The 14,311-nt window shown below is 35.3% G+C and overlaps 1 protein-coding gene across 1 annotated transcript; it reads left to right on the top strand.

The window, feature by feature from the left end:
- Positions 1-6,127: 6,127 nt before the first annotated feature.
- Positions 6,128-7,830, top strand: LOC122311404 (scopoletin 8-hydroxylase). The gene is made up of 3 exons (XM_043125954.1): positions 6,128-6,704; positions 6,847-7,198; positions 7,345-7,830. The coding sequence occupies exons 1-3, from the start codon at positions 6,205-6,207 to the stop codon at positions 7,600-7,602; spliced, it is 1,110 nt and encodes a 369-aa protein (XP_042981888.1). The 5' UTR covers positions 6,128-6,204; the 3' UTR covers positions 7,603-7,830.
- The last annotated feature ends 6,481 nt before the right edge of the window (positions 7,831-14,311 follow it).

Here is a 14,311-nt window from a genome sequence, read left to right as displayed (position 1 = left end):
AAAGGACAAGAAGCCAAAGGATGCTTGCTTCCTTTGTAACGGCCCACATTGGGCTAGAGATTGTCCTAAGCGGAAGGCCCTCAACGCTATGTTGGAGGAGAAGGAAGTTCAAGAGAAGTCGCACCTGGGGTGTCTACAACTTCTCAACTCTCTGAAGGCAAGCACGAAGCCAACCACCAAGGATGGATCCTTGATGTTTGTAGAGGTGCTAGTCAATGGGAAGAAGAGTCACGCCATGGTCGACTCAGGAGCTTCTCATAACTTCATTAAGAAGGAAGAGGCCACACGGCTAGGGATTCCTCTTAAGAAGGGTCAAGGGTGGCTGAAGACTGTGAATTCTGAAGCCAAACCCCTCGATGGCGTAGCTCACGGGGTGGAGCTACAACTTGGCACTTGGAGAGGCACGGTGGATTTCTCGGTCGCTCCTATGGATGATTTTGACATCGTGTTGGGGATGGAATTCTTGAGACAGTTCAATGTAGTGTCTCTTCCCCACTATAACTCGGTGTGCATCTTGGAAGGAGGTCCATGCATGATACCCACCGTGTCCAAGCCAAACACCACCCAACTTCTATCCGCCATGCAATTCAAGAAGGGATGGAAGAAGGGCGAGGTGTCATACTTGGCTTCTATGGAGGAAGGTGAAGTGAAGATTTCCTCCCCTCCACCCAAAGAAATCAAAAGGGTCCTCAGTGACTATGAGGATGTCATGCCGCCAGAGTTGCCCAAGCAACTACCACCTAGGAGAGAGGTGGATCATCAGATCGAGATGGAACCCGGCGCCAAACCACCCGCCAAAGCCCCTTATCGCATGTCACCTCCAGAACTTGAAGAACTGAGGAGGCAACTAAAGGAGCTACTTGATGCCGGATTCATCCAACCCTCCAAGGCACCATACGGGGCACCTGTGTTGTTCCAAAGGAAACATGATGGGTCGTTGCGGCTGTGCATCGACTACCGAGCTCTAAACAAGGTAACCATCAAAAACAAATACCCAATTCCTTTGATTGCTGATTTATTTGATCAACTAGGCCATGCAAAGTACTTCTCCAAGCTTGATCTAAGATCGGGATATTATCAAGTAAGAATTGCGGAAGGAGATGAAGCCAAAACAACTTGTGTAACTCGCTATGGGGCATACGAGTTCCTAGTGATGCCCTTCGGCCTCACAAATGCTCCAGCTACCTTCTGCACGCTCATGAACAAGATCTTTCATCCCTATCTTGATCAGTTCGTGGTAGTCTATCTAGATGATATTGTCATCTATAGTTCTACCCTTGAAGAACATGTGGAGCATCTAAGGGTTGTTTTCCGTGTCTTAAGGGAAAACCAACTCTATGTCAAGAAGGAGAAGTGCTCATTCGCTCTAAACGAAGTTCATTTCCTTGGCCACAAAATCCAAGGGGGAAAGCTCAGCATGGAGGAGGGAAAAATTGAGGCAATCAAGAAGTGGGAGCCTCCCACTAAGGTTACCGAGCTCCGATCCTTCCTTGGGCTTGTCAACTATTATAGGAGATTTATAAAGGGATACTCCACAAGAGCATCCCCCCTCACCGACTTGCTCAAGAAGAACAGGGCCTGGGAGTGGTCATCAAGGTGTCAGGAAGCCTTCGACGATCTGAAGACAGCCATCACGGAGAAACCGGTCATGGCCTTACCAGATTGTACCAAGCCTTTTGAGGTACAATCAGATGCATCGGATTTTGCCATAGGGGGAGTGCTCATGCAAGACGGACATCCTATTGCATATGAGAGTCGCAAACTCAATGAGACTGAGAGGCGATACACCGTGCAGGAGAAGGAGATGACGGCCATCATCCATTGCCTCAGAGTTTGGCGACACTATCTACTTGGCTCCCGTTTTGTAGTCAAGACAGACAACATTGCCACTAGTTACTTCCAGAGTCAGAAGAAACTAAGCCCAAAGCAAGCTAGATGGCAAGACTTCTTGGCAGAATTTGACTTTGTCTTGGAGTACAAACCGGGCAAGGCCAACCTTGTTGCTGATGCATTGAGTAGGAAGGGTGAACTTGCTGCTATCACTCAAGCTCAAGGGGAGCTACTCGATGTGATCCGTGAAGGCATGGAGCATGATCCCTTAGCCAAGAACTTGGTGAACTTGGCTAAAGAAGGCAAAACCAATAGATTCTGGGTAGAGGACGGTCTTCTCTACACCATCAGGCGGAGAATCTATGTTCCAAAGTGGGGAAACCTACGTAGGAACCTTATCAAGGAATGCCATGATTCCTTGTGGGCTGGACACCCGGGCCAACGACGTACTCGAGCTTTGCTGGAAGCTTCATACTATTGGCCTCAACTAAGAGATGAGGTGGAACTCTTTGTGAAGACCTGTCTTGTGTGTCAACAAGATAAGGTGGAGAATCGGAGTCCTGCAGGATTGCTAGAACCACTACCCATTCCTTCACATCCATGGGAGAGTGTGAGCATGGATTTCATAGTGGCTCTACCTAAATCCGAGGGTTGCGGTACCCTCATTGTGGTGGTAGATCGATTCTCCAAGTATGCCACCTTCATCGCGGCTCCTAAAGATTGCTCAGCTGAAGAAACTGCAAAATTATTCTTCAAGCATGTGGTTAAGTATTGGGGCTTGCCACGGAGCATTATTAGTGATCGAGACCCTCGCTTCACAGGAAAGTTCTGGTCAGGACTATTCAAGCTTATGGGGTCTGCCCTACATTTCTCTACTAGCTTCCACCCTCAGACAGATGGGCAAACTGAGAGGGTGAATGCCTTGTTAGAGTTATACTTGAGGCACTTTGTAAGTGCCAACCAATCCGATTGGGCCAAGCTATTGGATGTCGCTCAATTCTCCTACAATTTACAAAGGAGCGAGTCCACAAACAAGAGCCCATTTGAGATTGTAATGGGACAACAGCCACTTACTCCCCAGTCATTGGAGACAAGCTACGCGGGGAATTGTCCGACAGCCTTCAAGGTTGCTAAGTCTTGGAACGAGCAATTGGATGTGACCCGTTCCTACTTAGACAAAGCAACCAGGAAGATGAAGAAGTGGGCTGATCAGAAGAGGAGGCACGCAGAGTATCGTATAGGCGACTTGGTGTTAGTAAAGATCTTGTCGAGCCAACACAAGTTCACAAGAAAGCTACACAAGGGGCTTGTACGACGTTACGAGGGACCATTCCCAATCATCAAGAAAGTAGGGAAGGTCTCCTACAAGCTGGACTTACCCTCCAAGTTCAAACTTCATCCAGTCTTCCATGTCAGCTGCTTGAAGCCTTACCATGGTGATGAAGAAGAGCCAACACGAGGAGAGTCCAAGCGTGCACCATTGGGCATAACTACCACTTTCGACAAAGAAGTAGAAGAAATCTTGGCGGACCGTGTCATCAGGCGAAAGAGTCATATGCCACGCCAAGAATACTTGATCAAGTGGAAGGGATTGCCCGAGAGCGAGACAACTTGGGAACCAAAGGAGTCATTGTGGCAGTTTGAAGATCACATCCGAAGGTTCCATGAAGACACCGCGTCGAGGACGTCGCGAAGCTTGGTGGGGGAGAATGTCACCACCTAGGGTTTTTTTAGAGAATTTGCTAACCTTCTAGAAGCCTCCAAGTCTTTTGTAATCTTGTGGAATTGTGTGGAGTCATCTAGAAGGGGCGTTCTAGACAATTTAGAGTAGTGTTCTAGAAAGGGCCTTATAGACAATTCTAGAGTAGGAATCTAGAAAGTTCTTTACCGTTGGATTGATGACAAGTGTCACAATCCTAACCATTCTTTGTACCAAGAGTTCCCTATAAATAGAGGGGCTCTCATTTGTGTAAATCACCAAGCAATAAGAGAAACAAGTTCTCTAGAGCATCTCTCTCTATCTTCTCTCTCTAGTTTGTTCTCTATTGTCTTGAGTCCTTTAGAAGGCTTACTTAGGAGCTTTGTGGGAGAGAAAGCCTCCTAAGGCCGCACGGGTCGAGTGAAGAAATTCTAAGTCCGTGACAACTAGCATTGGCTTCCTCAAAACTCAAAAGTCAATGCATCTTCAAATTTTGATGAATTTATTTAAAATGAACCTACATTGAATTCATCAAAGAGGTATTTGGAAAACTTTGAGCTACAGTAATTGTTGCTCCTCCTTTAAATTTGAAGGTCTACTATTCCACATTCAAACTAATATTTTATTCTAATTTTAATAAACAATGGTTTTATTTTATTTTATTCTAAATTAGTTGGGAATCAATTATTTAAGTACTAAATTAAACTATTAATGTCCATATAGTTAGTATAATTACAAAATATAAAGAAAAAAAATTAAAAATATTATTATTAAGAAAATAATATTATATTATTATTTTGATGAATCTAATGGCTAATCCAATGTGGAATTATAGATATGAAGGTTTTGAATTTATGAAAAATGTGTACTTTTCATCAAATTTTAAAGATAAATTTAATGAGTCCAATGCTAGTGCTCTTACTTGTTTGGTAAAAGGTTCGCTGGCGAGTGCGACAAATTAATTCGGGCAGTGGGAGGGAGCCGAAAGATAACCGAAGAATTGAACCGATGAAGTGAAAATGCATTTTTTTTTAATATCTTTTACACAATTTTAAATTTTTTTAAAAAAATAATTTATTAATATTCACATCCTTAATCATTAAATAAAAATTTAATTAATTACTTTTATCGGTTGAATTAGTATTTTCAAATTAATTATAACCCAAGATATAAAGTTGCGTCGGATATGGGGTTTAGGCTATATTTGGATATTAGGTTAAATTAAGCTCTTTTATAAATAGTAATAAGTTGAATAGATAGAGTGATTTATGTAGAGCTTATATTAAATGAATTTATATATATTTAAATATTAAGATGAGTTTAGTATTATTTATAAAAAATTAAAAAAATTATAAGTCTTATATATAAAGACGTATTAAGTTAAAAAAGATTTTGAGTTTTATATATAAAGAGATTTTAAGTTAAAAAAATTAATAATTAAGTAGTTAAATGTTTAGAACTTAAAATTAAATTAAGATACTATTTGGGTATAAAAAATTTTCATCTCAAACATAAAATTTTTATCTTATCATTATAATTTTCTAAATTTTTATATAAAATATAATAAAAAATTTAATTTTTTTCTTAATTTTTTAAATTTTAAAATAATAATAATATTAAAATATAATATTTTAATATTTAATCTTAAAATTTAAAAAATTTCAGCAGTGAAGCAAAATCTAAATTGAATCGGTAGTCTGGCAAACAAATGAAGCTTATACTTTATACGTGTCGAGCATTAATTGACCTCCCGAGTCGGCGCGCCGTGACCCATGCCGCACGCAGAATGAAACTTCTCACCGTTGCAGTCTTTTTCCTGCGTCTATAATATGAGGAAGAAAACAAAAAACAATAATAATAACGTGTTGTATTAATTTCTGTTCTACTTTACATAAAAATACTAGATGGTTCAGACATACCAAAATCTCTGTTCGTTCTTCATCCGAATTATAAGTCTGCTACCACTTGTTAACACAAACTTACATTTTGTATGTTATAATTTTGAGGGATATTATAGACACAATATTAATTTGTAGCATCTACAAATTATATTATGACAATCAGATAATACCAACAAAGACCCACAAAGAGAGGATATAGATCTTACTTTACCTTCATGATCTTATTTATTATTACGAAGATCAGATCATCAGAACATGCCATGCATGAGTTGAAATGCGATTCAATTAATTAAAAAAGAAATGTATGAATAATTAAGGGTGACACGTTTGAACGGCCGACCAATCAATTAAACATTATTCCTTGTGTTTAATTATATAGATCTATCGATATTTTTATATCTAATTGATCAGTGGCCAAAAATATTCAACGATCGATCGATATCTTTATGCTCATGTCGAGTATCATAAATTAGAAAGAAATTACATGATATGCTTCATTGAAAGAAAGAAAGGAACGGCATTATACGTGCTTGCTTTTTCTTAAAATATAATCCAACTCAAAAGCCATGCGTGCACCTTGCCTAGCTAGCGGCCAATTTCCACCAATCCCATTCCCACCAACCCCCGGTCCATATCCAAGTTATAATCAGAAAGACAGTATTTATTACCACCCAATTGCACAATCAATATTCATTGATCAGCCCCCATAGCTCTCTCTCTATCTCCTCTAATTCTAGCTAGTAGCTACGTCCAACGGACGTGGACAACAAGAAAATGGCTTCGCATTTTGACAATGAAAACTCGCTATTCGACTTTGTCGTCCGAGAAGGCAATGGTGTGAAAGGACTGGTGGATTCGGGCCTCTCAATGGTACCGGACCGATACATCCAACCGATACAGGAGCGTATACACAAGCAAAACACCATCTCACACAAACTTCAGCCAATCGATTTGTCAAAACTTGATGGGCCGAACCATGACCAGGTGGTGGAGGACATCGCTGCGGCTGCTGAGACACTCGGGTTCTTCCAAGTTATCAACCATGGCGTGCCGGTGGAACTGCTGGAGTCACTCAAAGATGCGGCCCACAGGTTCTTCGGCCGATCGCCTGCAGAGAAAGCTGTTTACCGCAACGGAGTGAGCCCGAATCCGCATGTGAAATATGGGACCAGCTTTGTGCCGGATAAAGAGAAGGCTTTGGAGTGGAAGGACTATATTAGCATGGCGTATACCAGCGACACTGATGCTCTTGATTATTGGCCAAAGGACTGCAAGTAAGCTAATTAGCTAGCTAACTATTTTTTAATGAGTAATGCTATGGAAAAATCTTAAATTTTAATTAACCATGAATGTATGCACGTTCAGTACTTTCTAGCTAGAACCTTTATAAGTACTACTCTGGCCTCTAATGTTCAGGGAAGCTGCACTCGAGTACCTAAAGACATCAAGCAAGATGGTGAGAAGATTAATGGAGATTTTGATGAGTAAGCTTGGCGAGACAGTAGTAGATGACTCAAGAATCGATGCCCTGATTGGTTTAAAAATGGTTAACATGAACTTCTATCCAGCATGCCCCAATCCGGAGCTTACAGTTGGCGTGGGAAGACACTCGGATATGGGCACACTAACAGTGTTACTACAGGATGGAATTGGTGGTTTATACGTGAAAGTTGAAGATCTAGAAGACGATGGAAAAAATGGAGAGTACTGGATTGAGATCCCACCTGTCCCCGGTGCGCTGGTCATCAACGTGGGCGATACCTTACAGGTTTCATCAATCATCTCATGATGAAATCTTCATATATAGATATATATATATATATATATATATATATATATATATGTGTGTGCGCGCGCGCGTACTATAGCTTATTAATAAATTATTGATCTGCATGCATGTATGTACTGTTACAGATACTAAGCAATGGGAGGTATAAAAGTGCCGAACATAGAGTGCGCACCACGAGAAGTGAATCAAGAGTGTCAATCCCAATATTCACGACTCCTAAAGCTAGCGAGATAATAGGGCCGTTGCGTGGGGTGGTGGAGAAAGATGGCGTGGCTCGCTACAGGGAGTTTGTGTTCCAGGACTACATGAACAACTTTTTCGGGAATGCTCACCAGGGAAAGAAGTCCCTTGACTTCGCTCGGTTCCATCAATTTGCAGCTTGACCTGCCCTACCTAGCTGGATATATATTAATATATATATACACTATATATATATATATACATATATAGATGTATGAAATGAAAGTTAAAAAATAAAAATAAAAATTGTTCTAAAAAAAATAAAAAATAAAAAATAAAAAGCATTATGTATTAAATAACTCGTCCCGTGTGCACGTTGAAATCTCTTTGATGATACTGAAGATCAAGAATCCATTTGGTATTTCGTCTTATAAGATTTGTTGGTAACTTATATGGTATACTTCACTTCACATGCTCCATTCATTTCATTTTGCTCAATTCTCACAAAAATCAGTATTAATTCACAGGTTTAGGGTCTTCTGCATTCATTTTTTCTTTCTAAAAAGCAAACAATGACTGTTCCTAAATATATTATTATTGTTTTACCCCACCTACCACCAACTCACCAAGTCCACAAAGATTTAAAAAAAAAAAAAAAAAAAAACTCCTCTACTTGGTAATACTCCATTTATATATATATATATATTTATATATAAATATATATATATATATATATATATATATATATTTGCATTATAAGAATGTTAAAAAAAAAAAACAAAACAAAACAACATTATGTATCAAATATTGATCCACTCGTCCCGTGTGCACATTGAAATCCCTCTGATGATATCAAAGACCAAGAACTCGCTTGGTATTTCATTTTACAAGATTTGTTGATAAATTATATGGCATACTCTACTTCCCGTGTTTTATTATTTCTCTTTGTTCTATTCTAACAAAAATTAGTGTTAATTCATAGGTATAGAAGTTCTTGCATTCTTTTTTGCTTTCCAAAAAGCAAGTAAGAACTACTCCTAAATATATTATTATTGTTTTACCCCACCAACCCACCAAGTCCACAAAGATAAAGATAAAGATTACCCCACCAATCCATCGAGTCCGCAAAGATAAAGATACCCCATTGGCCTTATATATATATATATATATATAGATCCAATATAACAAAGTTAAAAAAAAAAAAATCATGTATCAAATACTGATCCACTCGTCCCGCGTGCACGTTAAAATTCCTCTGATGATATCGAAAACCAAGAACCCGCTTGGTGCTTCATCTTACAAGATTTGTTGATAAATTATGTGGTACACTCTACTTCCTGGGTCTCATTCATGTCTTTTTACTTGATTTTCATAAAAATCAGTGTTAATTAACAGGTTTAGGGCCTCCTACATTCTTTTTTTCTTTTTAAAAAGTAAGTAAGGACTGCTCCTAAATATATTATTATTGTTTTACCCTACCAACCATTAACCCACCAAGTCCACAAAGATTAAAAAAAACCTCTACTTGGCAATACCCCATTGTCCATTGATTTTATTAAATTATTTCTGTCATTTTTTTTAATTGTTGAATCATGCTCCTTGAAGAAGAATTGCTGCCCGGCATTTTGCTTCAAATCTAGAGAACAAGCTACTGGAGAAAGAAAGAAAGAGAGAAAAGTGAGAGAGATGAGAGACTTTTGCACTGATGCAATTAATGAGAAGGAAAAAGAAAGAGGGAGAACTTATTAGTTTTGTTTCACACGGACGGTTGTACCAAAAAATTGATACTATTCATTTCATACGGACTTAAAATTCAAAAATAGAAAATTCACTGTTTATCACTGTAGCAACTCCATACACGCTTATTATCATCGAGAGATATGCACTAATAAATCACACACACACACAAATATATATAAAGTGCCATATATATGTAATCTATGGGGTGTGTTATATGTTCAATGATGTCATGCACCGAAGTATAAGAACTCCTGTGGTGGAATAAAGAAATTTCATGTTCTGCTATCTGGCTCATTTGCTCATCTCAATCATTATGTGGTTGGTATAACCAATAGTAATTTGATTCATTCATGCAGTAGCGAAACCAACAATTGTGTTGAGAGTGCCAACTTTTCTATTGTATAATATATTTATGTAAAAAAAAAAGTAATGTTAAATAGAAGGTGAGCAAACTCTACTCACTCATTTTGAAAAAAAAAAAATAGAATCCACCATTAAAAAATAATTTTTTATTATTTCCCATAAATTTAAATTTGAAAAAAGTTACATCCTTGAAAATAGATAATACATAGAAATTAAACAAAATTTTGAGAGTATAAAAAAATTGAAAAGAGACATGTTGAACCCAAGATTTCAAATTATGTAATTATATATTTACACATGGATTTTGATGATAACAAATGAATTCAAATAATAAAAGAGTCTCAACCTCAAGTAATCTATACAATGGAATCAAGTACATCAAGGAAATAAGTATGAGTAAGAAGAAAACAAGTTCACATTAAAGTGATAGAGTAATGTTGTAAATCTCTTAAAAATTTAAAATTAGGATTAAGGCTCAAAATTAATATTTTATCATAAATCATTAAAATATATTTTCCACATCTGCATGAATATTTTGAAAATTAAATTTAAAATTTTGAAAGATGATTGATTGTCATCTTTCACATATACATACCTTGATTAAAGGGTTGAACTGTAAAAATATTAAAGATGATTGATTGTCATCTTTTACATGTGCATGTTTTTTTTGAATATTTTCAAAAGTGATTGATGCTTTTTTTGACTTATGCAAAAGGTAGATGATTTTGTTTGAAAAATTTGAAAAGTAAAGTGTGCTCCTTTTGTTATATGCCAAAAGTAAAAGATTAGGTTTGAAGTATTTGAAAAATGAATGATATTGTTTTTGACAATTGAAAAAAAAGAACCTTTTATTTGAATTTTTTAAAAAAGTGAATGATATTGTCTTTGACATGTGAGTCTTTTTAAATTTGAATATGAAGTCTTATATGCGTATAAATAGATCATTTGAGAGCTTCAAATTCACAACATTTAGAGCATACAATATTCATTCAAAACTTTTATTCTCTTTTCTCTAAACATTGAGCCTTAATTATTGTTTATTTTGAGAGATATATAGTTTACATTGTATTGTTCTTATTTCACTCAGTGAGGAGTGTTTTCTAATAACTTACCCACTATCAGCTCTTGTATCAGAAAAATGGTGAGTATAACCCTTGTGCGTGTAGAAAGTGTTATACATAGGGAATAGTTGAATCACCACGTGTAAGGTGATTGCAAGTGTAGAGAGTGTTCTACACGAATCCTTTGTAGCGGTGTTGTTCAAATGTGTAATAGGTTTCTATCTCCACCTGAAAGAGGTTGAATAGTGAATTTGAGAATTCTCAAGGGATAGCTTGAGGCGAGGACATAGGCAATGGGGCCGAACCTCGTTAACATACTGAGTTTGCTTCTCTTTTACCCTTACTCTTTATATTTATTGCTATTTCATATTTTATTTATATTTTATATGTATATTTGATTTATAATTGTTATTTTTTTAATACAACTCAATTTACCCCCCTCTTGTGTTAGTCATCTGGGCAACAATTAATATCAGAGATAAGAGTTCTGTTATAAGATTAACTATCTTTTGAGTCAAAATCTTATGGCTAACATTACAGTTTTATTTGGTGAAGGTCAATCTAGCAGTTGGCCTCTACTCTTTTGTGGAGACAATTACTAATTCTGGAAAGTTAGAATGAGAATATTCCTTCAGCATCAAGGTCGAGAAATCAAGAAATGTATTGTAAATGGATCTTATATTTCAACATAAGTGGTTGATGGAGTAAAGGTCAAAAAGGAAGAAGAAGAGTTTGATCGTGAAGACGATAGACTTTATACTTTGAATTTAACTGCTATGAATTTATTATTTAATGCTCTCAATATAAATAAATTTAATAGAATAATGACTTGTGCTATGGCAAAAGAAATTTGGGATAACTTGAAAGTTACTTATGAAAGAATTTCGCAAGTCAAGAAATCAAAAATTTATATTCTTACTCATGAATATGAAATGTTTAAAATGAATGATAATGAATCTATTTCTAGTATGCACACTCGTTTTACTAACATCATAAACAACTTGACAGCTCTTGACAAAATTTATTCTAAAGTGGAGATAGTAAGAAAAATTCTCAACTCTCTACCAAAATGCTGGAAATCAAAAGTGACAGCGATTCTTGAAGTTAGAGACCTCAAGAAACTCGAAGTGAATGAACTCATCGGCTCACTTATCACCCATGAGTACACATTGAAAAGAGGAGAAGAAGAAGGAAAGCCAACGAAGAACTTGGCACTTAAAGCTGTTCTTCATAAAAGTGAAAGTGATGAAGATGAGGAAAATGACGACAAAGATGAAGAAGTTACAATGATAACAAGAAGAATTCAGAGGTTTTTGAAGAAAAATAAAACTCCTCCGAATAAATCTTTCAAAAAGTTTTTCAAGAAAGATTCAGGTAAAAATGACGTTTTAATTTGTTATAAATGCAATAAGCCTGGCTATATCAAGCCAGATTGTCCTCTGCTAAAGAAAGATTGAAATAAGGGCAAGAAATCAATAAAAACTACATGGGATGATGATTCAAGTAGCTCAGATAGTGAAGCAAGCAATAAAAAATCAACAAATCTTTGTCTTATAACTAAATATAACATTGAGGTAACAAATCTTGATAATATTGAAAATCCTTCATATGAAAAATTGTAAAATGTTTTAGAAGATGCATATGAGGAATTTGAAAAATTGGATATCATGTATACTGCTTTGAAAAAGAAAAATTCTTTTTTAACAAACGAAATTGCTATTTTAAGAAAAGAAAATATCGTTTTGAAAGATGAAAATCTTGAATTGAATAATAAGAAAACTGATTTAAAAAATATTGTTGAAAATTTTACGAATGGAAAAAGAAATTTTGAAAAACTTCTTGATAGTCAAAGATGTATTTTTGACAAGGCAGACTTGAGATATTTGCCAAAACAAAAATACAAACTTTATAAAAATTTCTTTGATAATCCTTCTACATCAAAGACCAATATTCAAAATTCTTTTCATAAAAATAATTTTGTCAAAAAAAGATACTATTATAATCATTCAAATTCTTTATATATGTCACATGCTATTTGTAATTTTTGTAATAGAAATGATCATAACTATCATGTTTGTCCTATTAGAAGAATCACACAATGACTATTAGGGCCATATGGGTACCTAAAAATCTTGTTTCTTTTAATAATAATAAATAAAGGACCCAAAAAACTTGGATACTAAGAAAAATCATTTTAATTATTTTTATAGGTATGCATGAAGTTCTCTACAAGTAAAAACAAATAGTTTTTAGATAGTGGATGTTCAAGACACATGACGCGAGATAAGACTAAGTTCTTTGATCTTAAATATAAAGAAGAAGGACACGTAACATTTGGAAACAACTCGAAGGAGAAGATTGTGGGAATAAGTAAAATTGATAATAAATATTTTCTCATAATTGAAGATGTTCTACTTGTTGAAGGTCTAAAACATAATTTTTTGAGCATAAGTCAATTATGTGATAAAAGATTTACAGTTACTTTCAACATGGATAAGTGCATTATTTTGAATGATCATGATTGTAATATTTGTTTTATTGCTTTTAGAAACAACAATGTTTATGCAATCGATTTTGAAGAAATTATCTCACAAGATGCTATTTGCCTTTTAGTTCAAAATGAAACTAGTTGGCTATGACATAGAAGATTAGGTCATGCTAACATGAAACTTATTTCCAAACTTTCAAAAAATGATCTTGTGAGGGGTTTATCAAAAATAAATTTTCTTAAAGATAAAATTTGTGATGCATGCCAATTTAGTAAACAAACAAAAACTTCTTTTAAAACCAAAAAATATATTTCCACTACTAAACTATTGCAACTGATACACATAGATCTTTTTGGACCAAATAAAGTTGCAAGTTTAGGAGGAAAATATTATGCATTTGTTATTGTTGATGATTTCTCTAGATATACTTGGGTCATCTTTCTTACTCATAAAGATGAGGCGCATAATGCATTTACCAAGTTATACAAGAGAATTCAAAATGAAAAAGGTTATACTATTTCAAGTATCTGAAGTGATAGGGGAAAAGAGTTTGTTAATAAATATATTGAAACATTTTGTGATGAAAATGATTTTGTGTATAATTTTTCTACTCCTCGAACTCCTCAACAAAATGGAATAGTAGAGAGAAAAAATAGATCTCTTCAAGAGATGACAAGAATAATGCTCAATGAGAACAACTTGCCTAGTTATTTTTGGGCCGAAGCGGTAAGTACTGTATGCTATGTTATAAATAGAGTTATGCTAAGGTCTAAATTAGATAAAACCCTCTATGAGCTTTGGAATGAGAAAAAGCCTAACATTGATCATTTTTATGTATTTGGATGCAAATGTTTTATTTTGAATGATAGGGATAATTTAAACAAATTTGATGCAAAATCTGATGAATGTATCTTTCTTGGGTATTCTACTATTAAAGCTTATAGAGAATTCAATAAAAAACTTTGACTGTACAAGAATCTATGCATGTAGTATTTGATGAATCTAATTCTCCACTCTCCAAGAAATCTATTGATGAAGAAATATGAGGTATAAATAATACGGAAAATCCCAATCTTAATAAAGAGAACACAATAGAGGAAGTTCAACATGGAGTCATTAGGAAAGATCATCAAAATTTAATATAAGATGCAACCAAACATTGGAAATTTATAAAAGATCATCCAGTGGAATAAATTTTGGGAGAACCTTCAAGAGGTGTAAGTACTCGATCATCTCTTAGAAATATTTGCAATCATACT

This window comes from Carya illinoinensis, chromosome 5 (genome assembly GCF_018687715.1).
Source record: "Carya illinoinensis cultivar Pawnee chromosome 5, C.illinoinensisPawnee_v1, whole genome shotgun sequence".
In the NCBI taxonomy this organism is placed as follows: Eukaryota; Viridiplantae; Streptophyta; class Magnoliopsida; order Fagales; family Juglandaceae; genus Carya; species Carya illinoinensis.
The sequence above is the reverse complement of the archived record's forward strand: the minus strand, read 5'-3'. Positions and strand labels throughout refer to the sequence as shown.

Coding starts and splice junctions, on each gene's coding strand:
- LOC122311404 (XM_043125954.1), top strand. CDS start 6,205: ATGGCTTCGCATTTTGACAATGAAAACTCGCTATTCGACTTTGTCGTC. Junction 6,705..6,846: donor TATTGGCCAAAGGACTGCAA/GTAAGCTAATTA, acceptor TCTAATGTTCAG/GGAAGCTGCACTCGAGTACC. Junction 7,199..7,344: donor ACGTGGGCGATACCTTACAG/GTTTCATCAATC, acceptor GTACTGTTACAG/ATACTAAGCAATGGGAGGTA.